Source organism: Tachysurus vachellii, chromosome 7 (genome assembly GCF_030014155.1).
Source record: "Tachysurus vachellii isolate PV-2020 chromosome 7, HZAU_Pvac_v1, whole genome shotgun sequence".
NCBI lineage: Eukaryota > Metazoa > Chordata > Actinopteri > Siluriformes > Bagridae > Tachysurus > Tachysurus vachellii.
In genome coordinates this window covers 23,699,254-23,724,422 of record NC_083466.1, presented here as the reverse complement: position 1 = coordinate 23,724,422, position 25,169 = coordinate 23,699,254, and the positions used below count along the sequence as shown (strand labels likewise).

General features: G+C 38.5%; 1 protein-coding gene across 1 annotated transcript; it reads left to right on the top strand.

Annotated features, from left to right (window-relative positions):
• Nucleotides 1-3,941: 3,941 nt before the first annotated feature.
• Nucleotides 3,942-23,430, top strand: dsg2l (desmoglein 2 like). The gene is made up of 14 exons (XM_060875059.1): nt 3,942-4,086; nt 5,430-5,555; nt 9,928-10,074; nt 11,649-11,790; nt 12,578-12,744; nt 13,460-13,609; nt 13,710-13,895; nt 14,627-14,892; nt 15,822-15,964; nt 16,282-16,503; nt 16,631-16,864; nt 18,470-18,597; nt 19,177-19,443; nt 19,715-23,430. Exons 1-14 carry the CDS (start codon nt 4,036-4,038, stop codon nt 20,699-20,701), a joined length of 3,216 nt encoding a protein of 1,071 aa, XP_060731042.1. The 5' UTR covers nt 3,942-4,035; the 3' UTR covers nt 20,702-23,430.
• Nucleotides 23,431-25,169: the final 1,739 nt, after the last annotated feature.

The window sequence follows — 25,169 nt, the reverse complement described above, 5'->3', positions numbered from 1 at the left end:
GAGATAAATGTCAGTTACTTTGGATAAGGGTGTCTATCAGATGTGGTAAACGTAAAATGAATCTTGTTGGTGTAATAAAACACAAATCCATTGATGCAGTTCTTCCCCAATTTAGTGAAAAAGGTGGCACTATAAAGGATAAGGAAAGGCCCCAACCCCCTGAAATGTAAATCATGATGGTGGATTATTAACTGCTGTTTTGCAGGCAGTTTTTTTGTTCCAGAGGTATGTTAGTCCAAGACCTAGTTACCGCAATTATACACTATATAAAATACAAAAAAAAGAAAACCACCATAAATACACCAGTCAGAAAGTGGAGACTGTTACAGATTTATATATAAACAGTGACAAAAAATTCAAAAAGAGAAGCAGAGTCAAAGCGAGTGAACAGGAAGACACTCAGTCAGGCACTGTGCAAACACAAGTACCTGGGCAAGAGGCAAAGCCCTGAAGCTGAACTGTGGTCATAACCATAAACATGATGATAGTAGTGAGACAGAATGCTTGTAATAGCCAGGTACGTGACACCGATAAATATTTTATAATGAATTGTGGGATACTGAGTCTTTGTGAGATGAGGCAATTGATAAAATTGAGTCCAGGTGTGCAGTCTGAATTGCAGTCAATGTTAACGTGAAAGAGTTTATAATGGAAGGTTGTTGTAGCTCTCTGCGGAATAGCATTCTGGGAACTGTATACGGTGGCCATGTTTGTAGGCCAGTGTTACCTAATCTGGAAAGCAATGCTGTTTCCACCATTGACATGATTCCTGATGAACACCAAGAGATCACATTTATCAATATGTTAAATTAGTTTATTATTTTGTTTATCAGCATCAAATGACAGCAAGCACAAAAGATCTTGGTGCTGATTCAAAGGCCATTGGACCTCGAGTACACACTTGAGGATCTCCATGACAAATTCGGTCATTACTTAGCTATGCATTGACAAACCTAAGGTTTTTCAGCAGCATTTCTGCTTCACCTCTGAAATGCTAAAGCCTACAAATAAAACCTAGCATACAACACATGAAAAACAGACCTCTGAGAAAATCCTTCCCTTATTTTTCTATGAATCAGTATTTTTCTATCAATCAGAATCTCTATAACAAAGTTTTTGTGGGGGGATGTTGAGAGTTCCATTGCTAACGTCCATGACATCAGAACCGCCCATAAACTACAGAGATAAGATTTGGCATGGCATGATCTCAGATATCAGTCTACTTTCACTGACATTTCTTAGGATTGGTGGTTTTTGATGATTTACAAATGCTTCTACAAAACAAATTCATTCTCATTCATTCAAATTCAAGAATTGTTCTGATCACGAATTTGGAAGCGATTGTAAAGACAAGCTTGCTTACGGGTTTCTATTAAACACCAAGGGTGTTTGTGTGTGTGTGTTTATTGCTGAAGTCGAGATAATGATTAAACCTGTGAGGTCAGGTGCTGATACTTGAGATAGCATAAGCTGGAAAAAGGCTTGTTACATTGTCTAGTGCACAACATAGAACATTGCCAAGCAATTGAAAAAAAACAACAACAACATGAAGACGTGTGTGTGAGTGTTCAATTCTGTTCTGTTCTTAGGAAGCTGCTTATACAATGACTACAATCAAGAATGAAGTAACAATGTGGGAGTGAACCAACATTCTCTCTCTCCTCCTGATTTCCTGTCATCAACTCCCCACTTACTCACACACACAGACCCACACAAGCATAGGCATACACACACACACTTTGCTGTGAGAAAAACAGACGACTAAACCGCTTGTCATCTCTTTGTTGCCTCTATTTCGCTCTCCATGAACCCTGCCTCAAAACCAGCAAACATGAGATATTGTATGCGATTGTGTAAGAGCAGGGAAAGAGATGTTTCTGTCTGAGCCATAAGATTCTTTCCACCTGTGACTAATTTAACACACGTCCTGTCTCGGAGCAACATGTACCAGTTCCTCAAACATCAACATTTAGACAAATGACTAGCATGTTTTATGCAAAGGTGGCTCATTGTGAAAGAAACTAGAATGTGAAAAACCTATAAAAGAAAAGAAAAACACACATTTTCTGTCAAATCCCATAAAAGAGACAAAGGGTTTGCCAAGCAGTTTAAAAGTTTGCTTTAAAACATTAGCCTAAAGTTGTTAAAATGATTCAAATACATCAGGAATCAAACGTATGAGGATGCTGCCTACTGTATATCTGGGCAAGACCCTAAAGAAAAAAGTTTCAGACTTGTACTTTCATTCATTCTTAGGTGCAGAAAGTTTCAAACGTAGTTATTAAACACCCCTTTCATAGCAGCCAGGTGTTAGAAAAGGTGATGTAATATACACTAGCTCTACAAAGCCCAGACCAGTTTTTTTAACGGTCAGTGAAAATGACAAGAAGAATGATGTGAACAGATACAAATACATATTCCAAGTGTGAATGATGCATTTGTGGCTGTGAACAAGCTATAGCCTGTTCCCTATGTATCTATTCATACAAATGTTGGCAGTTCAATCAGACACTACTGTCTAATTATGGTTTTGATTCACAGCCAGTAAGGAGAATTGATGTATTTGTTCAATGTCTCATAAATTTCTTATGATGTTGATTACAGCAATAATAGAGTAAATATTAGCAGGTGATTAAGAACACACGAGAATGGCAGTGGTCCAAGATGAGAACTCTGTGGTACTCCATAGGGGAACATCGAGTCCTCTAGACAAATCTCCACATGAATTATTGCAAAACTAAACAAAATTTTACCTAATGTTTACAATTACAAGTAAAAAAAAATTTTTAAATAGTCAAAAATCATTCAAACCATTCTTTTTTTTTTTTTTTACTTTAGTGCGGCTCTGAGATTTTGAAAATCTAGATTTTCTTTCTTTCTAGATCTTTTAACGACCAAACATAAATAAATAAATAAATCAGCTTGTCATGTTACAAAGAAAAAATACACCTCCGCTCTAAAGACTATCCCATGTGGAAAAACTTAAAGCTCCAGTGTTAAAATGTGCTGACATACATGAATGTCAATAAAAAAGTCCCTTTTCAGGAAACTCCACCAGATCAACAAATACACGTTACAAGTTCCTGTTTTAGTTGTTGCTATGGAGATGATATAGTAGTAAAATGAGTTCATCTCATGTAGTATTTCAGTCTAACTGAAACTACTGTCTCTTTGCTATTATTACAGGAAATTAATCAATACCATCAGACCGGGGCAGGGCTTCAAGCCCGAGTGGCCATGGCACTGCATCACCCTGCACCCTGACCCCAAACTTCCTAACAAGCTGGGATATGTGAAGACAAGATTTTCTTATGAGACTAGAAGTGTCTCAAAATTCAAGGCTTTGGGTTATTAACTAGAAGCTCACGGATTCAAGCCCCAGTACTGCCAAGGTGCTACCGGTGGGCCCTTGAGTAAGGTCTTTGACCTACTCTGGTTTAAGGGTGCTCCATCTCCACCTTACTCTGGTATGCGAAGAAAATTATTTCAATAAATTCTTCCCCTACTTCGGTGACCTTTTCCACCTTGCAACTTCAGACCTTGAGCTTGGGTTACTACTGCCTGTGCAGGTTTCCTGCAGAATCTCTATTTTCCTTCCTAAAAACTTCATCTGTCATAAATGTTTAAAATCAGATTCAAAGTGTGTGTGGTGGATGAGTGGTGCCCCATACAGTGTGTATTACTGTGCCTATTAGCCACCATGATGCACTTACTGAATGAAAGCTTGAACAAATGAATGAAAATGTTTTGTTTGTTTTTTGTTATTTTTTCACAAGACATAAGTGAGTATGGTTATGAAATGCGCTTTATGTGTAGGTTTGTGCTGCAAAGGATTTCTGAGAAGTTGACAGCTATCTATAGTAGTGTGACTCCCTCTTTGTGGTGTCCAATGGCGTGATGAAGCCGCACTCAGGCGCCGCCTGCGCACAGGACGCACAGCACAGAGCTCTCCAGCTGCAGCACTCGCACTAACGCACTCGCACTAACGCACTCACACCAACACACTCACACTCCCTACTACTGTTGTGGACTTAAATGGCGACGTTTTTACCCTTCTGCGTTTTAATAACCACGTTTTGTTCTACTGTAAGTATTTCACTTGTCTCTGGGGACTAACGCGCATTTTAATGCAAGAAAAAAACAGGAAAAAGTTTTTTTTTCCTCATTTTCTTTGGCTAAAACTGTCGGGGTTTATTTGGCGCTGGAGCAAAATAATGTCTGATTATTAGTTTTCTCTCTCTCTCTCTCTCTCTCTCTCTCTCTCTCTCTCTCTCTCTCTCTCTCATGTCCGTTATCAGTGTTGTAATGTTGCGGTCTTGTAAAACTCTTAGGGAGTTTTCTTAGAGACATCTTATTGGCTGGAATTCCCCAGTAACCATGGCAGCATACAATTAATTCTCTTTTTGCTTATTTTTTTAATTTTTGAATTTTTTTTATTCTATTTTATTTTCCTTTATTTTGCACTGTTGATTTTTGCTAGTTTGTTTACTTTTTGTGTGGTATATGTTTGTTTGTTTGCCTTTTTTGTTTTGTTTTATTTATGTTTGATTATTTACTTTTGGAGCGGTATGTTTGCTTGATTGCTTATTTTTGTTTGTTTACCATTTTTTGTTTGCTTTTTCTTTATTTCTGCTTGTTTGTTTGTTTAGTAGATTCTCCATGTCATTTGCACTCCTTTAAGCACTTTGATTGTTTATTGTCTCGATTGTTGCTTATGTTTGTTTGTTTACATTTTTTGTTTGTGTTTTCTTTATTTCTACTTGTTTGTTTGTTTGTTTGTTTGTTAAGTAGATTCTCCACAGCTGTGCATGGCCATTTGCTCTCCTTTTAAGCACTTCGATTGGTTATTGTCTTAAGTAAAACAATATCTTGCGACCCTGTTCATGAAATAAATGTATAAGCTTATCTGTTATCAGTATGCTCAAGGAAAATATTTAAGAAATGCGTTTTTGTTTTTTTGTTTTTTGCCTCTACGTGCTGTTCCGCATTTTATATCCTTTTTAAACAATATTCATCTTATTTCAACAACATGATCAGATTCCATAACCTACTAATAAAGCTAAGAATATTAATATAAAACAATTCACAGCACTTTATTCTTGAACTTTGCACTACACAAACCATTTATGCTGAAATCTCCTTAATGACATATTTATTTTGCATTTAGATTCAAGTTGCCCAAGTTTGTAGTTGAACTCGTTCAGTTACAGCGAATAGTCAATTACACATAACCATAATAAGTGAATAATTAAGTGATTAATTAGTGGTTTTTCATGTCATTGTAACTGTGAATAATTCAATTTAAAAGAAATGCCAGAAGCCTGAGATTCTTGACAACCGTGCCATTGAACTGTTTCTTTAACTTCATAAGTATGGTTTCTGTTAATGTATATGATTGTGAAATTGTGATTGTGTTTGTGCATGAACAGGTAATCTGGGTTGAAGCTGATAAGGGAGAACTACGGACGCTTCAGAGACAGAAAAGAGAATGGATCATCCCTCCGAAGCAGCTGTATGAGAATGTGGATTATACCGGTGAAAAATTTATTGCAAAAGTGAGTATATTTTACAGTCAAGGTCTTTACCAATACGGACAGTTATTACATCATTACACTAATAAAAGTACAGAGTAACTTAATAACATAAAAATGTTATTATAAATACCTTGTGTGTCTTTGACCCTGATGTATGAATTCTTACAAAGGGTAATGGTTTACGTCCGGATGAACATCCTGCGGTTCCTCCTTTTGTGCTCGCAGACTCTAAAATTGTAGCCTTTAGAGGCTGGTAAAAGCATAATAAAGTGAGCTGGCAGTGATGTGATTTGATTAGATTTAAGCAGGATTAAATCCATGTTTCTAATTTGTTACCAAACATTACATCATACCCAAAGATGTCAGAGAAAGTTGTTGTGTAAAACTGAAAGTTGCACTGTAATTTCACAACAAGGCCTACAACATGTGTTTGTGTACACTGTAATCATCTTGTTACTTCCTTGAACTGTTACTATTCATGCTGAACACGGATCCGACTAGAACCGGTAAAACAAACAGGAGTCTTCTGGTTTATTTACAGCTTCTTTGTATTTATCCGAGTACACGGACACGGCGGAGGTTGAACTGAGGTCCATCGTGATATTGTTTTTTCCAACTTTGACACCGATAGCAAGTTTGACATGCAAATGATTTATACCAAATGAAGAATCATTACAAAAATTACAAAAACAATTAAAAATATAGATCGATATCATGATACTAGATGATTCTCAGAAAATCTCAGACTTAAGTCAATTAATCAGCTTCTAAGGATATAATTGGTGGTGAGTCCAAAACATTCTTCCCTGTAACAGGATTAAGGTTTTAGTGTGTGATTTGTGACAAGATTACAGAAGATTTAGTGCACACTGCATTTAGGTGTTTAGGTGTTAATTCACCACTAGGTCATTGTTAGTCACCACTCATCTCGGGATGCACTTATTTCTAGGGATTTCAGAACAGCGTAACAGATATTGCGTCATCGGGTAGGCGTGGCCTATTTGATAATCTAACCCTAAACCTAACCATGGGTTTTTTGTAAATAGCTTAACTGTAAGATAATAAAGCATAATAGATATAAAATATAAAATCTACCTGTATGACTGTTTTGTCCTTCATTATCCATTGTAGATATGCTCTTTCTTTTTTTTTTTTTGAAAGAGGGCGTTTTCCAAGACCTCCAGAAACATGCCCACTTTACCCCCTGGAATTTAGTGAATGCCCACTCATCTCTGTGTTAGCTTTACCTTTTATGGAGTGTGTACATGGTCTTTTAAGAAAGTATAAAGAAAAAATAGTATTTCTTAGTATTTAGTGTTTTTTTTTTTTTTTTTTTGCTTTGCCTGCAAAAACAATTAATAAATGACTAAGCCTGCAAACAAAACACAGCCGTTCCTCGTCAGATCCCAGGTGGCTGATATCAGCTCGTGACTGAACTATGAGAAGCTCGTAGGTGGATTTAACACTTCCACATCACAGGATAACCAACGAGCAAAAACCTTTAAGACCAGGATGCACTACATAGGTACAAGGTATCTTAGCTAACATCGTTTCGACTCTGAAGCTGTCCGGAAACGTTCGGATCCCCATAAAGCTTTTCAGGATTAATAAACTTTCTGGATTGACGGTAGATCAAAAACATGGTCGAGGTGATCCACAATCCCTGGTGCAGATCTGAGTGCTGAGTGCCGATCAGTCCTCATTACTGCATATCAGAAACAATGATGTTAGTATAGCAGCTTAACAACAAAGCCACAAATTCAAGTGGAGTCTTGTAGTGCTATCAGAGTTGCCCATAAACTTGTTTTGCTGACTGTGTATTTAATGCTTTAAAAATAATAAATTGCTTATGTTGGCAGAGGAAAAGAGGAACCTTAAATTTATATTAAATTAATTAGCAAACTTAAAACACGTCCAAACTGATACACAGCGTTTTGATGTTTTAGGAGAAACATAATCAACTTTAGTTCAGTACTTTTTTTAATTTGTTTCTTCAATGGATTTATTGATTTATTATTAATTTTAATCATTTTTAACGGTGGTAGTGTTCAGTATGACTCCCGTAATAACCTGATTATTCTTATTTTTATTTTATTTTATCATTATTCTTATTTTTTATTTTTATTTTTTGATATTTCTTACATTTTTATACCACAAATTTTCCATTAATTAAAAGATTACCTTTAATTCATGTACGGTTACATTTAATGATGTGGGAAACAAGTTGGTTCGTGTTATCACTTCACCAGCCTCTTTGTTTTTTGGAGTGTAAAGTGTTCAGTAAACTACTTTAAAGGAGGCTTTATGATGGTTTTACACGATAACACTCCAAAATGAAGGAATAATCCTTTACCTTTGTATGTAGCTTTACATCTATTCTTTTATCCGGGTCAAAGAGCAGCGTTTAGTTTCTGTTTTAAACACAGTTTTTGTTAAGTTAAGGATAAAGTGTTCAATCAAATGAAACTGTTTAGTTGGAGACTTTTTGTGCATTTACACGAGGAATAAAGTGATGAACAAGAGCGAAAAGTTTAGATATATTCTGGTTAAAGAAAGAAACAAATAAAGAAACAAAAGAACACAAGAAAATTACTACTGTAAGCACTTTAAGCGTTTCAAGAGTGTTACGTTTAGAAACAAAAGTTCACCTGCCGCCTTAAAAACAAAATATCTTAATATTCTACAGTGTAATATCTCTATGGTTCTAAAAAATGTACAGTATACACGATTGTAATATAGTAGTGCACTATATACTAGTACGTACTATATACTAGTAGTGCACTATATACTAGTAGGCACTACTTACTAGCAGGTAAAAATAAATAAATAAATAAAGCAAGCACCTTTGTACATTAATTATAATTTTTTTATCTTTCTCTTTTGAGTCTAGGTTTTATCCTCTGTAAACACTGTTAGGTAATCACAACAAATTCCTTGTGTGTGTTTTTGTGTGTGTGAGTGTGTCTGTGTGTTTGTGTGTGTCTGTGTATGTCTTTGTGTGTGTGTTTTTGTGTGTGTGTGTCTCTCTCTCTCTGTCTGTCTGTGTGTATGTGTTTGTCGGTGTGTGTGTCTTTGTCTGTGTGTGTGTGTGTGTCTCTCTGCATGTGTGTGTCTTTGTGTTTGTGTGTCTCTGTGTGTGTGTGTGTCTCTGTGTGTGTGTGTGTCTCTCTGTGTGTGAGGGCATGCGTGTGTGTCTGTCTGTGTGTGTGTGTGTGTGTGTGCATGTCTATAAAGCCGATTCTGATTAAGAGTTGAGTTAAAAGATAAGATTCTTGCTTAAGGTCTTGCTTGATTTCTAACATCTATCCCTGTCTCTAAGCAATCAAGTCAAGTCAAGTCATGTCAAGTCAACAAGCTTTTATTGTCATCTCAACCATGTCTAGCTGCCGCAGTACATAGTGAAATGTAACAGCGTTCCTGCAGGTCCACCTTGGTGCTACATAGAACAACACAGTGCCAAGGACTTGCCACATAAAGTGCATCCGTGCAACCGAGTGCAAATGCAAACACTACAGGAGAAAAAAAAACACAAAATAGCTCCACCTAGTGTACATACTGTATATGATACAGTACGTTGTGCAAAAATATAGGAATCTGAACAAGAGGGTTCTATTTAAACATGGCTCTATGGCTTAAGCGAAGAAACTACTACACAGTCTGGTTGTGAAGTCCCGAGTGCTTTGGTAGGGTGAAGAATGTGTGTGAGGGGTGTGTGTGGTGTGTGTTAGCTTTGTGAATGCAGCATGTGGAAGGAAAAGTGACCCCGATGATCTTCACAGCTGTCTTCACTATCTGCTGCAGGGTCTCGTGATCCAAAACGGTGCAGTTCCCAAACCAGACAGTGGTGATCACTCCATCATTGCCCTTTATGTCCTCATATGAACTTAATTAGATAAAAAAAAAAAGCAGCTAATCATGTTTCAGAGACACCACAAGGTTCAACCTCCTCTGTTTTTCCCCCAAGGCTGAAAGACTCTTTCCATATAAAGGAAATGTTTAATGAAGGAAACATGGGATGTGGAAACCTAGTGGTTAAGGTGTTGGACTGCTAATCAGAAGGTTGTGAGCTTGACTCCCAGGTTCACTAAGCTGCCACTGCTGGGCCCCTGAGGAAGGCCCCTAACCCTCAATTGCTCAGTTGTATAAAATGAGATAAAATGTAATTTGCTCTTTCTAAGGATGTATGCCAAATGCAAATTTTCAAAAACATGTTAATTAAAAAGTTTCCCGTTGTGACTTCTTGTGCAGCCTGTACATTTGTTGCTTGCTACAGAAAACGAATCCGTACTTTCTGACCAATCAGAATTACAGAATTCAATTATAAACGAAAATAACTTGAATGACGTAACACGTTACATATATATATAAAGAAACTGTATATGTTTGATTTCAGATCCGATCAGATGAAGAGACCAGGGAGAATATTGTATATTCTCTATTAGGACCTGCAGTGGACGAGGGATTATTCAGCGTAGGCAAAAAGGACGGCTACGTCAAGATCCATGGCATCTTGGACAGAGAAACAACGGCTTTTTATGAAGTGAGTTCATCCACTGTGTCACATGTTCTGTCACTATTTAGTAAAAGTTCTGTCACTATTTAGTTTTGAGATTTTTAGGATTATTATACTGTAATTTATATAACTTTATTATAAACTCACTGAACAAAATACCTAAGCTATAATTTTTGGCGAAAGTTATGGCGAAATTTTAACTTTGGTCATATCAAATGTGGTCAAAGTCAACTAGCAGTAAGAAGCTGAAAATCTGAAAAAATGGATGGTTGTTGATGTAACCACAGTAAATAAATCTAAAGAAATAGTGTTATTCATTCCTGAGGGGCAGAACTGTTGGTCTGTTGGTGTTTAAATAAAACTCTTTCCTCATAAAGGGCATTAACATGATAATTGCTCAGCATTCTGCTGTTAGTGTGTGCAGTGTGGTTGCTGACAAAATATTTCAGACTTTCCCTGAGCTCTTCATCATTAAAGACATGATAGATTCCTTGGAAGTGGCATCACATACATGCGGATTTCACTCACGTCATTCTACTCCATCACCACTAGAGAAACTATTTCAAGCTCTTTTATGTCTAACTGCGGAAGGATGAGAGTTTCTTAGCAGTTAATACTAGTTTTGTGTGTGTGTGTGCGATTGTAGTTGAATCAGAAATTCAGTTGATTAAAGCATATAATTGATAAGAATCGGGGGTCACGGTGGCTTAGTGGTTAGCACGTTCGCCTCACACCTCCAGGGTTGGGGGTTCGATTCCCGCCTCCGCCTTGTGTGTGTGTGGAGTTTGCATGTTCTCCCCGTGCCTCGGGGGTTTCCTCCGGGTACTCCGGTTTCCTCCCCCGGTCCAAAGACATGCATGGTAGCTTGATTGGCATCTCTGGAAAATTGTCCGTAGTGTGTGATTGCGTGAGTGAATGAGAGTGTGTGTGTGCCATGCGATGGGTTGGCACTCCATCCAGGGTGTATCCTGCATTGATGCCCGATGACACCTGAGATAGGCACAGGCTCCCCGTGACCCGAGAAGTTCGGATAAGCGGTAGAAGATGAATGAATGAATGAATAAATTGATAAGAATCAATTTAGTGAGTCAAATCAGTCAAAAACTTTGGTCACTATGGAATAAATAGTGTACACACCTTTTGTTTCCTCGCCCTAATTTTTGTGATTTCAATCACGCAGGTATTCTTAGAAATCACCTGATTGACTGAATCTTGAACATGTTGCATTATACAATATTAGAATTTGTTCAAAACTATTTCCACTTCCAGGAAACAGTAGCTCAGTGATTAAGATGTTGGACAACTGATCAGGAGGTTGTGAGTACAGATCCAAAGGCAACCAAGATGCCGTTGCTGGGCCCTTGAGCAAGGCCCCTACCTCTCAGATGCTCAGATGTACAGTATAGAAGAGATAAATGTGAGCTGCTCTATCTAACAGTGTGTGCCAAATTCTGTAAATGTATATACAGTATAATGCTCGCTACAATAGATGGTGGAAATGTGGCCTTTACATGGTATTAACTTGTTTTTTCTTGCAAAGGTTAAGCACTTACACAGAGCATTCATATAGCATCATATATACTGTGTGTGTTTTTGTTTAGCTCAAAGGGAGAGCATCGCTAACTAATGGAGTACTCGCTGAAAAGGACCTCAATTTGAAGATCATAGTTCTAGACCAGAATGACAACCCTCCTGTGTTTAAGTTTGAGGTGACTGGTTCTATCGATGAGCTCAGTGATGTAGGTACGTGGATTTTTTTTTCTTTTCAACATGTACATTTGGTCAATAATAATAATAACACAGGGTGGGGCATGAATGAATGAATAAATAAATAAATAAATAAATAACTCTATGTGGTCTTTGAGGACAATGTCCTTCTCATCAATACACAATTATCAGACTGTATCTGACTGCAGAAAGGACATTATTCATAATAACACACTGGTGTTTATAACAGTTTATAATCACACCCTTCAGTGTCACCCAAATGAGGATGAGGTTCACTTTTGATGCTGGTTCCTCTCAAGGTTTCTTCCTCTTCCATCTAAAGGAGTTTTTCCTCACCACAGTCACCTCAGTCACCTCAGACTTGTTCATTAGGGATAAATACAAACACGTTTAAATAGAAGTCTAATATTAATCTTCAACTTTTGTATAATATTAAACTTTCTGTACTATATTTCTTATGTTCTGTAAATATGCTTTGAGACAATGTCCATTGTTAAAAGCGATATACAAACACATTTAATTAAATAAATAAACAAATAAATAAATGAATAAAAATAATTTATACTAGAGCAATTTATTACAATTATGACAATAAAATTTTACAATTTAAGAAATCATGCTATATCTTTTTAAAACGTACTTGGTTAATGTTATCATTTGTGTTATAGCAGCTACAAACACACTGATGGTCACGAAGTGCTTTAACCTGGAGACTCCTCCTGGAAATGTTCTAGCATTCAGCAGTGTCATTAATGCTCATAGCCAAATACTTCAGTTTATTCATTAATACTCTTTCTCTCAGGCACCTACGTAATCTCGATCACAGCGACTGATATTGACGAGAAAGACACCCTACATACACAAATTGCCTACAACGTTATACAGCAGGAGCCGGCTGGAGAAAAGATGTTCACAATCGACAGAACAACTGGCGAAATCAAAGTCAGAATAAACACCCTGGACCGAGAGGTGAGAGCGTCGATCACTTATCGTCATTATGACCGCCATCATAAGTCGTACACTCAGCTTTCCAAAGGCTTGCTTACACACTCAGCTCCAGAACTATTGGCACTCTTGTTAGAAATTAGGAAAAAAATGTCTCTGTGGTTTATTAGCTATGTCTCATACTATAAATATGAGGGACATCTTACCTTTATCTGAAATAAAATGATTCCAAAGAAATTCAATACCTTGTCTGTATGATATATAGGTTTTGTCCTCAAGAAGAACAGGCGCTGTTGAGCTTTCTTGACAAGGCTGGAGCTGTTTAGATGTCCAGCCTGGTTGTAGATTTCTAGAAATCTGTATTCTCAAAAGTCTACTGTCATCTAGGCATGAAACAAATATTCTTGATAAAATATTCTTGTGTTTTAGCAGAATGTGTGATTTGTTGTGTCGTCACCAGGCACCGAAAAAAAATACCCAATGTGAAATAGTCGGTAATGTCACACCACTGTAAACAACTGGAAATATATTCAACAGTCATTAGAGAATGGTAAATTTCGGAACAATTTAGATTAGATTAGGTTAGATTAGATTAGGATTATGGTTAGGATTAAGGTTAAGGTTCCTAACCCTTACTTGTTAGGAACAAGTGCTACTTTAGTGCAAGAGAATATTTATTTTCATAATTGTTAATATTTATGGGATAAGTTTATCACAAATATTTCTCTTTTTGTCACAGACACATGAAACCTACCGACTGATTATCACAGGTACAGACATGAACGGAGGCGTGTCAGACAGAATGAACAGACCATTGACAGGAACAGGGACTGTGATCATAAACATTTCTGATGTCAATGACAACATCCCCATATTAGAGGAGAGAGATGTGAGTGTTTTTTTTTTCCACAGCTTTATTTGTCATTATGAATAGCTAATGTACATTCTTCTCATATCCGAACGCTTCTTCTGACCGGTTGTGTGAGTAGTACGTGGGTAGTGTGGAGGAGAACATCAGACATGTGGAAGTGATCCGGATTAAGGCCATAGACTTGGACAAAGTCTATACAGAAAACTGGGAAGCCGTGTACACCATCGTCTCAGGAAATGAGGCCGGTTATTTCAACATCACAACAGACCGCAAAACTAACGAGGGAATCCTGATGGTCAAGAAGGTAAGCTGTCAAATCTCTGCGTGTCATGACAAGATATGTAATCATAATGGTTTGTCTTTACTCTTCTAAACATTATCCTGAGTGAACCAGCAGATTCCAAAATGTGGATTCCATTTTGAATCTGGTTCCTTTTTCTCGTGTCTTTTCTGGGAGATTTTCATCAACTCCGTTGCCTTTGAATTCCTTTGAGTTTATAAAGCCGGCACAATGGCTCAATGGTTAGCAAACTTTGACTCCCACAACCAGGGTTGGGGTTTGAATCCCACCTCCACCCTTTGTATAGTATTTGCATGTTATCCGGTGCTTCCAAGTTTTCTACCCCAGACAAAAGACATTGCTTGCTGCCTGTAAATTGTTGGTAATATGAGTACCTTGGCACCCTACCTTGGTACCCCATCCTTGCTGTCCACCACATTGAGTCCCCTGCAATATTCTCCAGGTTTTCTGTGACCCTTTGTAGGATGAGCAAGATAGAAAATTAATGGATGGAGACATTTTTGTAAAGCTGCTTTGTGACATGGTCTGTACAGATTTTTGACATTGATATTGATTGAATCAACTTGAATTTTGGTGATTTACTTCACCACTCATGCACACACTGATTATAAAGTGAATATAGTGTAGTGGGGGATGAAACAATTGTTCATGGCTGAAACTGAATGTAGTTTTTTTTTCACAAAATGTATTGTTTCTATTCTCTGACCTCTTTATAATTGTTCAATCTTTTAAAGGAGCTGAACTATGAAGAATTGAAAGAGGTCCATCTGAAAGTGGTGGTCAACAACAAGGCAGCATATCACAAGTCAGTGGTGGTTGGCAGTCCTCAAATATACCCCATTAAGATCAACGTATTGAACGTGCCCGAAGCTCCTCATTTCCAACCTGTTGTCAAAGTCATTTACGTCTCTGAAAACAGCAAAACCATTGACCTGACCAAGGTCATCACTACCTACAAAGCCACGGATAGCGATACAATGTTAATCGCCACTAACGTCAGGTGAGAACTAGCAACTAAATTTCCAGACATAAAACTTCAACTCATTCCTCTGGGTTTAGTCTTTCTCTTTCTCAAGAATGTCTAAAAATTCTCTTTGTTACATATCAGTAGATGTTCTACTGTGCTGGAATATCTCTTTAGACATTACAGCATGTACACAATATCATTTAGAATGTATTCATTCAACCCAATATTCATTCAACTCGGGCACGGTGGCTTAGTGGTTAGCACGTTTGCCTCACACCTCCAGGGTTGGGGGTTCGATTCCCGCCTCCGCCTTGTGTGTGTGGAGTTTGCATGTTCTCCCCGTGCCTCGGTGGTTTCCTCCGGGTACTCCGGGTTCCTCCCCCGGTCCAAAGACATGCATGGTAGGTTGATTGGCATCTCTGGAAAATTGTCCCTAGTGTGTGAATGAGTGTGTGTGTGTGTGTGCCCTGCAATGGGTTGGCACTCCGTCCAGGGTGTATCCTGCCTTGATGCCCGATGATGACTGAGATAGGATTATTATAATATTAATAGTATAATAAAAATCCTACACTTACACAACATTGGCTAAGGAGAAGAATATAATTTATTCATATTTTAACAGGGGAGAGAAGAGAATTAGAAAAGTTTGTATCAACATTTTGTACCATTTATTAAAATAACTTGGAGATACAGTAGTTGTGATATTTTGAATGAAGTGATTGTAAATTATTTAAAAAAAAAACACACACACACAAAAATACTTGAAAGTTTGTCATTATATAAATAAGATATTCCATCAGGGTTTGGATTTGTTTTATCTCAAGTTTTATTTCTCTTACTATGATTAACTTGGGCTTGTGTGAAAAAAATACTGGATCTTTTGGCCTAAGATTTGAAACACCATCTCAAATCATTACACCATCTCAAATCATTACATTTCTATCATATTTTTATTGTTGTAGGTATGTTAAAGGAGAAGATGTCGACAACTGGGTGAGCATTAATGAGAAAACATCTGAGATCAAACTCAACAAATATCCAGACCGGGAGTCAAAGCACCTGAGAAATGGAACATACTACATCAAAATCTTAGCAATCACCGATTGTAAGTTATCCAGAAATATCCAGAGTCTTTTAGATCATATGTAACATTCACTCTAGTAAAATAAATGACTGAGGCTATGTTTGATTTGTGTAATCGGGGAATATTTAATGACATGGCCTCTGTATTACTGTTACGACCCAAAAATGGCTTTATTCACAACAACATGACAGGATTTTTTTCTCCTGTACAAAAGCAGCATTATAACTTCAGTCCTTATAGCATTAGTCCTGCAAGTTACATTATAAAGTCATGTATAGGTGTATGGTCTGCGTTAATAGAATGAACTAAATATTATAACGTCCCAAACTTTTCCATAGCTTTTACACCGAAAACTGCGACAGGAACCCTTGCTATTCAGGTGGAGGATTACAACGACCACTGTCCCATTCTGACCAGCTCAATCGAAACGCTTTGTTACGGCAGCAGTGCAGTATACGTCACAGCCACGGATGGGGATAATTTCCCCAACGCAGAACCTTTCGACTTCACAGTTGTTACCAAGGACACAAAAAAGAAATGGAGCATCGAGCATCTTAATGGTTAAGTTTAAAACTCATTTAGTGTGATTTAACATTAATTCTCTAGTACATATATAATGTGAATGATCACGTTAATACCTCATACTTTCTCCTGTGTGTCTCATGACTAAATCAATTCCTTTTCCAGCAACAACAAGCATTTTACGCAGCCAGGAGGTAAGCCTATGGCCGGGACTATACACAGTGGAGCTGGAGGTTAAAGACCAGCAGGGAAAGTCCTGTGAGGTTCAAAAGCTTCAGGTATCTGTGTGCAAATGTACCGAGGCACAAGTGTGCAGTCCTGCGAGACTGACCGGCAGAGGCACTGTACTGGGACCAGGCGCTATTCTGGCTCTACTGCTAGGAATCCTGCTTCTCTTGGGTAAGTGCCATCACCTCAGCTCTTTACATATTCTCCAATGGTCTGCATTTTTCTGTTAAAGTACTGAGTCTGAGTAACATGCAGTGAAACTCTGAGTATCCTTTATTCAGCAAAATCCAGTATTCAAAAGGTGAATCGATATCCGGGGTCAAAGCACAGGCAGGCAACCAGACGTTTTAACATAATCATGGTTGAAAGATAGTCAAATACATAACAAACCATGGAAACAGGAAAGAAGAAAATGGGGGTCAGATGTAAACAAAGCAGGGCTCTCAAGTATCACACATTGAGAGTGACACTCACTCATTTTGGGTCTTTTCTCCCTCTCTCCCGCCACACATTGTATTTCTCACGCAGAAAAACTTTTTCCCTATTCATTGTATATTTAACATGCTGCAGCACCCAAAACGTATCAGTCCGCACCGCTGTCTCTATGGAACCGGGCAGGAATCAAGCGCGTCTCCCCTGGAGTTCTTAGTCGAGCCTGAAACTTATCAGCCAATCCAAAAAAGAAGCTACACAATAGCCAATCAGAAAATAGCACTATTGTATCTGGGTAAGATTTAACGCAACAACCAATAAAAAAAAAAACAAATCCTGGAATTGTTCAGCATCGTCCTCGTTCACCCACAGAGAAAACCACTGGAGCTGCGAGCATCACTTTGAGCACAGTGTAAGCCATGATCTCCTGTTGTAATGTTACAACAAAGTCACAACTTGTTTGACACAAACAATGACATTTTGACTGCTGTTAGAGACGTTTCCCAAATAATCAGCTTCAGTTTTTCATGAGTGTCTGTAACTTAGCCAACAGTTTTACTGCCTGTTCACTGACAACACCTGCTCAGAACAAGTAGTCTAGGCCAGTGGTTCTCAAACTGGGGGCCCTGAAATGGTGCCAGGGGGCCCCGGTTCACTGACAACACCTGCTCATAACAAGCAGCCTTGGTTTTAGTGCTTCCACATTCTAATGCTGATGCCAAGACGGTATTATCGGTGGTCTGAGATATTGGAGGTGTCACTCTTGCCTGTCTTCAAAACTTGAGAGCCCTGGTGATTTATTTAACAATAGTCAAAATGTTCCCATGCTAATTGCTAACATTAGCCAGGTTAGCTGTGGGATGTGGTAGCCTAGTGGTTAAAGTGTTGGGCTACCAATCGGAAGGTTGTGAGTTCGATTCCTACGTCCACCAAGCTGCCACTGCTGGGCCCCTGAGCAAGGCCCTTATCCCTCAATTGCTCAGTTGTATAAAAATGAGATAAAAATGTAAGTCGCTCTGGATAAGGGCGTCTGCTAAATGCCGTAAATGTAAATGTTAGCTAACCGGCTCAGCATAACATTTCTGTAGTTAAAGGTTTAAAGGAAATTAAATTGGGCTTATATGTAACGTTCTGCTAATCAGGCTTTTTTAATATCAATATTAAGAAATTCTCTGAGCTATTTAAGATTTCAAAATTCGACCTAGTTATAGTGAATTAAATTAAAACGTAGAGTGTAATGATGATACATTTATTATGCATTGATTGGTTTTATAGATTGTAAAACTTTGCTGTATTAGTAATCAGAACATAACATAATGGTGACATTTTTAAACGGTTTTGCAGTGATCCCGCTGCTTTTGCTGATATGTGAGTGTGGAGGAGCTGCAGCTGCTGGTAGGTTCCAGGCTTTCCCATTCGAGCAAAAACAGCAACTCATCACCTACCACACAGAAGGCCAAGGAGAGGATAAGGTAGTGTGTGTGTCATTCCTCACACATAAATGTCAGGATCTCAAGTGGAGCATCTGTTTAATAGCACTTCTCCACCAAACAGCACAGTTAGTTGTGGCTTGCCAACAAATAAAAAACTAAGAAGTATGCATATCCTGTCCAAGTAGGAGGAGTTTCTCTTCAGGCTACTGATAGACACGAGTTTTAAAATATAAATTCATTCATCAATTCCTCAATTGCTTTATCCTGGTCAGGGTTGCTGGAAATCCAGAGCCTGTTCTAGAAACTCAGTGTGTGAGGCAGAAAATACATTCAATTAAGATGCTAGTCAATCCCAAGGCACACATATTTACATCTACGGATAAATGACCACAAACAGCACCTCTTATTTCAGCTCAGCTAGAGAGTGAGGATTAGGTGTTTTTAGGTGATTTTTAAAAATATACACATTTGTGAAAGCATATCAAACATTTAAGTATAAGCAAATTAGCAAATATACGTTAGCATTCTTAATGAATTTTGTTTCCTTGTATTGGAGAATTGTTGAAATCCTACCAAGATGACATGCTAAAATGCAGTCTTCTATCTCCATATCATCAGGAACTAGCACTGTTGCCTCAGATGCCTGGAGGAGGTGGCAGCAGCGGCAAATGGGTAGCTGGATCGGGAGCTGGTTGTGGAGCTGGTTGGGGAGCACGTGAACACTGGAAGAAATATGGATGGGAATCTGAAGAGGAATATATAAAGTGGTGTCTTAAACATGCTCACAATGCAACTGGAAACAATGGACAGTCTGAATTTTTTACAGTGAGCACCCTGGATTCCATGGCTCTATCCGAGGACTTCTTAAGGGAGTACTATGCAAAGGTTAGTAAATTTCTCATGGAGAACAGAACCATAAGTATGTCGGCATGTCATAAGTTTGTCATCAGTTCTTCTCACTACAATTCACTAGCACGATTGTGACTGGCTCTGGACATGCATTCATATTAAAAAGTAGGCTTGGCCCTCACGACTGCACATAAATAATATTATATTAAAATTTTATGTGAAATGATTAAGGTGGAATAGTATTTTTTTTTTTAGAAATGTGTTTCAAAGTAACAGTTGATTTCTGATGTCCTATGTGTTGTTGCAGAAAACGTGGGAAAGTATGTACCAGGAAGCTAATATGGACCAATTTCTGGTGTCTGGTCATGAAGACTGCGTCTCAGTCATGAGCTCCTTTGATGATCTCAGCACCTATTTACACGAAGAAAACAATCTGGATTTCCTCAATGACCTCGGGCCTAAGTTTAGAAGGCTCGGTAAGATATGCCGTGGCTCGGATATGGAACTCGAGGTCAGCTCCTCTCCCACGCCTGACATAAACATCTCCTCCGGTTCACAAGTGGGCGTCAATGTGAAAGGTGCTGTTGATGTTGTTCACAATGAAGCTACCTCTGTCTCTGCATCCAGCTCCTCCTCCACCAACCAAATCACCACTACAAATTATGCAGAGAATGTTAGCAGTGGAGTCGCTACATCAGCAGCAACTGTGGGCCAAACTCTGTTCATCCAGCAGCCACCTGTCTACCTTTCCTCTACACCCATGTACGTAGTGGAGCAACAGCGTCAGCCTGCTCTTTTTCTAGCTTCTGGTCAAATCCTGGGTGTTCAGGAACAGAACGTGGTGCTGGTAGAAAAAGGGGCTACCAACATGGCAATCGCAGCCCAGAACACCCTTCCAGGCCTTCATCTGCAGCAAGCAAACACCAGAGTTCTGGTGGATCCAGGAATTGGAGGCACACTGGTGCGTGGTTTCTCAGGCCGCTCTGAGCCTCAGGGCACTGTTTCTGGTACCTTTTGTATTGTGGAGAGCCAACGAGTAGAGAACACAGAGCCTGCGCATGTCATGCAGAGCTCCTCACACTCCAGCATCAGAAAGAGTCAGCATATACAGATCGAAGGGCAAAGTGGAGGGAGCTTGGCTATAGGAAATGCATCAAGTTTCGCAAATCCCATTTCCATATCTCAGAAAGATCTCTTTTCTGTGCCAAATGATGGTACTCAACAAGAAGTGCGAGAGAAACGGGTTTCAGTTGTCAAGAAAAGTTTCCAATCAAGCTCCATGTCCACCTCCTAATGCTACTACAAACATTCTCACTCATTCTACATGCCACATTTCCATTTTTTCAGCATTTAACCCATGCAGCCATTAGTGCTGTGAGGAATATGACAAAGAACCGAATTCCTAAAAGAGAAACTAAAAGAGAAAGGTGAAGACTTTTTGAACATCTGTTAATATAATTCCGAGTGATTGCCATGAGTAATTGATTAATCTTTTAATTTTAACTTAATTATTAAAATACAAGTCATATGCCATATTTGATTGGTATTACTGTCTCTGATGTTTTCCTCGGACATGGTCGCCTCACACCTCCAGGGTTGGGGATTTGATTCCCGCCTCTGCCTTGTGTGTGTGGAGTTTGCATGTTCTCCCCGTGCCTCGGGGGTTTCCTCCGGGTACTCCAGTTTCCTCCCCCGTCCAAAGAAATGTATGGTAGGTTGATTGGCATCTCTGGAAAATTGTCCGTAGTGTGTGATTGCGTGAGTGAATGAGTGTGTGTGTGTGCGCCCTGCGATGGGTTGGCACTCCAGTCCAGGGTGTATCCTGCCTTGATGCCCGATGACGCTTGAGATAGGCACAGGCTCCCCGTGACCCGAGGTAGTTTGGATAAGCGGTAGAAAATGAGTGAGTAAGTGAGCGCAGTTTTATTCCCCACCGCAACAAGCATCTTACGCCTGTAAAATAACCAGTAAAATTATCAGATGATTGCTGGGTTGGTCTGTAATGCGGTCTATAATTCTTCTGGAGAAGAGAGAGACTACATGAAAGCATGACAGTTGTCACATTATGTTTTTCTACAGAAAGAATGCATAACTCTAGTATTCTGTTATAGTTCTAATGTTTTGTTATTAGCATAAATTGGTGCTGCTACGCAAAATAAAATGTCACATATATCCCAGGCTGATTATTATAAAACGCAATTATTATTGAGTCATTTGAAAATTGTCTGTATTTTAAGTGTGTTTGAATATATGACAATAATGTCCATTACTAATAATTAGGCTTTTGGGGGAGGTTTTGCTATACCGGTGTGAATTTCATGCTACAGTGAGAGTTTGTACACACAACATGTATCAGCAGGTTATTTTTATTTTCAGGTAGCAGATAGATTCAGTTTCTTTGTTTACGTGTCTGGTTTTCATTTCTAAGCCAGTAATAGAAAAAGACTGCGCATTTCCTTCATATTACTTTATCTTCATTACTTTCCACTGATTTCAAAATGAATGCATCGCACAAACGCGCACATACACAAACGTAGACAAATTACACAATTCTGTTTTCATTATGTATGCGCTCCTTGAGTGGTGCAGTGCCAACTGTTGGAATAAAACACTGGAATTAAAATGATTTTTATTTAGTGTGTTCGGGTGACTGACGCACTCTAAATCGCACAAGAATTGTACGCTGTTGGTACGAGCACCGGGCGAAATTGTGCTGTAAGGCAGATTAAAATCTCTAATACTGTGTTGGAGCAAACTGGAAGCCATCCTCCGTTTCTTCTTTTGGATTCAGAACCAGTTTTTCAACACAAGACAGGAATTTCTACTTCCCAACCTGTTTTTTGCAAATGTTACTTACTATGGCACTCTCCCAGATATTAACCCTATCAATCATTTGCATTTCTTAGAACAAAAAAGATACCAAAGTTACAAATGTTTTTTTGCCCGCATTTCTGGGTTCATTTTAGCAGATAACCTGCAAATACTTTTTGTTTGTTTGTTTGTGTCTTTTTTAATTGTATATAATTGTATTGTATATATGTGCCATGATATGTTATGTCTGACTGCTGTAGCTAAAATGTCTGTTTTGGTTTATACACCTTTCTCCTACCCACACCTGATGGAGTATTGACCAATCCTACAAGCCCAAGGAATAATGACCAAGCGTGCTCACTCCTGCAAATAATTTGACCAATCTTGCCAGCTCCTGAAGGAATTTGGATCAACCAATGCCCATTCCAGGAGTTTTTCTGCCAAAATGCTTTAGTAATTTGGACCAAATTGGACCAATCCCTGCCCACTACTGTAGAAAGTTTCACTAAAGTTCTAAACAATCCTGCTAAATCCTTTAGAAAGTTTGACCATTTCTGAAGTTCTGCCCAAGCCTTCAAATTCCTGAAGTATTTATGATCAATTAAACCCACTACTGTAGAAATTTTGATCAATCCTCCCCATTTGTGAAGGATTTCTGACCAATCCTGCACACTCCTTTTGAAAGATCCTGTCAACTCCTATAGAAGGTTTGGCCAATCCAAGTGACCAGTCCTGTCTATTCATTGACCATTGACCAATATTGCACAAAGTTTGAACCAACCTTCTGGTTTCTATTGGAATTCTGACCAGTATTCTCTTCTCCTACAATGCAATACGTAAAACTTTTTGCCAGTTTTTGCCCAGTATGCGACCCACCCCTACTTTTAAGCGTGTTGCTGCTGTTATTTGTGGTGAAGGGTTGTGCTGATTAGAGCATAATTGTGTTTGTGCTCAACATACTGCAAAATATAATGGGTGTTTCAAATCTCCGTTGCCAACGTGAACATGTGATCCTTATTTTTAAAAGTAAATCATTTGAAATGGAGGGATTTTCTGTTTAAGGAAAGGGTGCTTGATTAAATAGCATGTGCTGCTTTAACATTTAATTCTTTTTATTCTCAAAAAACAAAGTTACAGTAATCGTAATGTCGAGAATGATTGATTGGTTACTAATACTGTATGAATGCAATAAAAATGGGATTTTTTAATTAATGTTTGTATTGTTGATTGATGCTTTTGTAAGAACATGAAAAAAAAAAACAAATAAACAAAACATTCTAATTTGCATGAACTCAGTATTTAGCAATTGCAGTACCAACAAATCCCAAGACGGATATTGGATATTTTGTAGTCTTTTTGTGTTTAATTTACTTTCACATGTACAGTCTACAGCTGAATAGATTATAGTACAAGATGTCCCAAAAGCCAACCCTAATTGCTCTAATTGGACCAGAAAATTAGCTTTATGTTTTGTGGTCTGTATTAGGATTCATGTTTATTCACTTGTAATTTTACTCATAAAATGACAGTTAACTGCTACGTGACACTCAGTGGCAACCAGGAGAAAGCTATTAATGAATACTGGACTTACTTGAAATGTGATTTCAAGATCTGAATTCTGGATCTGTATCCTGGTCACGGTTTTGGTTGTTCCAGAGTCTTATCTTGGCTACGCCACTCAGTCATAGTCAATCCATGCAGATATTAACCCAAGCTCAGGACTGATAATTATAGACTTATAAAGTAAGTTTGCATTCATATTTAAAGTCTTTGAATAAATACAAACAAAAAGGTATAAGCAACAACGCAGGGCAAAAGAGGTTAACAAAACAAGGTCTCAAAATATTTTTGCACATTGGTGACAAAAGGATTAGGCAAAGCTCCAAAAAAAAGTTATTCAAAAAAGTTGACAAAGAAAAGGTGAAACTCCAAGACTGAACAAGTGCACACCAAAAAAAAAAAAAAAAAAAAAAAAAAAGTCAGGAGGAGTTTGGTTTTGTGCTCTTCTGCCTCCCTCTGCTGGACAGGTTTGGTATGTCAGGTTTGTCATAATTATTTGTACTGGTTTGATTTTTCGAGATATAATGAAAAAGGGGAAATATGTAAACAATATTAATAATATGTTGGACCATTATTAGTCTCTAGAATATATTGAATGTGTTATGGTACAGATTCTACAAGTATTTGGAACTTTATTAGATTGATGATCACAAAGATATTTTCCTTGGGTAGTCATACCCACCTGCACACTCCTAAATTATCAGCATTTATTCGGACCAAAGCACCTGGCGTGGAACCCAATAGCTGAGCAAGCCTTGTCCAAGTTCAAAGTTGCATTCAGCTCAAATATTTATGTACTTTGACCTGCAATACCCTTCATTGTAGTAGTGGATGCCTCTGAAATGGAAGTAGAGACTTTCCTGTCGCAGGGTTTTAGGGAGAAGCCCAAACTCCATCCATTGGCCTTGCTGAGCAAATTTATAAACCAGGAATTAGCTGAGAGTTGCTGACTGTCAAGTTGAATTTAAAGAAGTGTAGAAACTGATTGGGGGGGGCACGGTGGCTTAGTGGTTAACACATTCGCCTCACACCTCCAGGTTTGGGGGTTCGATTCCCACCTCCACCTTGTGTGTGTGGAGTTTGCATGTTCTCCCCGTGCCTCGGGGGTTTCCTCCGGGTACTCCGGTTTCCTCCCCCGGTCCAAAGACATGCATGGTAGGTTGATTGGCATCTCTGGAAAATTGTCCGTAGTGTGTGAGTGAATGAGTGTGTGTGTGTGTGTGTGCCCTGCGATGGGTTGGCACTCCGTCCAGGGTGTATCCTGCCTTGATGCCCGATGACGCCTGAGATAGGCACAGGCTCCCCGTGACCCGAGGTAGTTCGGATAAGCGGTAGAAGATGAATGAATGAATGAATGAATGAATGAATGAATGAATGAATGAATGAAATTC

Bases quoted from the DNA above. Each gene is read 5' to 3' on its own strand.
- dsg2l (XM_060875059.1), top strand. From the start codon at position 4,036: ATGGCGACGTTTTTACCCTTCTGCGTTTTAATAACCACGTTTTGTTCT. The intron at 4,087-5,429 runs GTAAGTATTTCA...GTGCATGAACAG, and splicing joins TAACCACGTTTTGTTCTACT to GTAATCTGGGTTGAAGCTGA. The intron at 12,745-13,459 runs GTGAGAGCGTCG...TTTTTGTCACAG, and splicing joins TAAACACCCTGGACCGAGAG to ACACATGAAACCTACCGACT.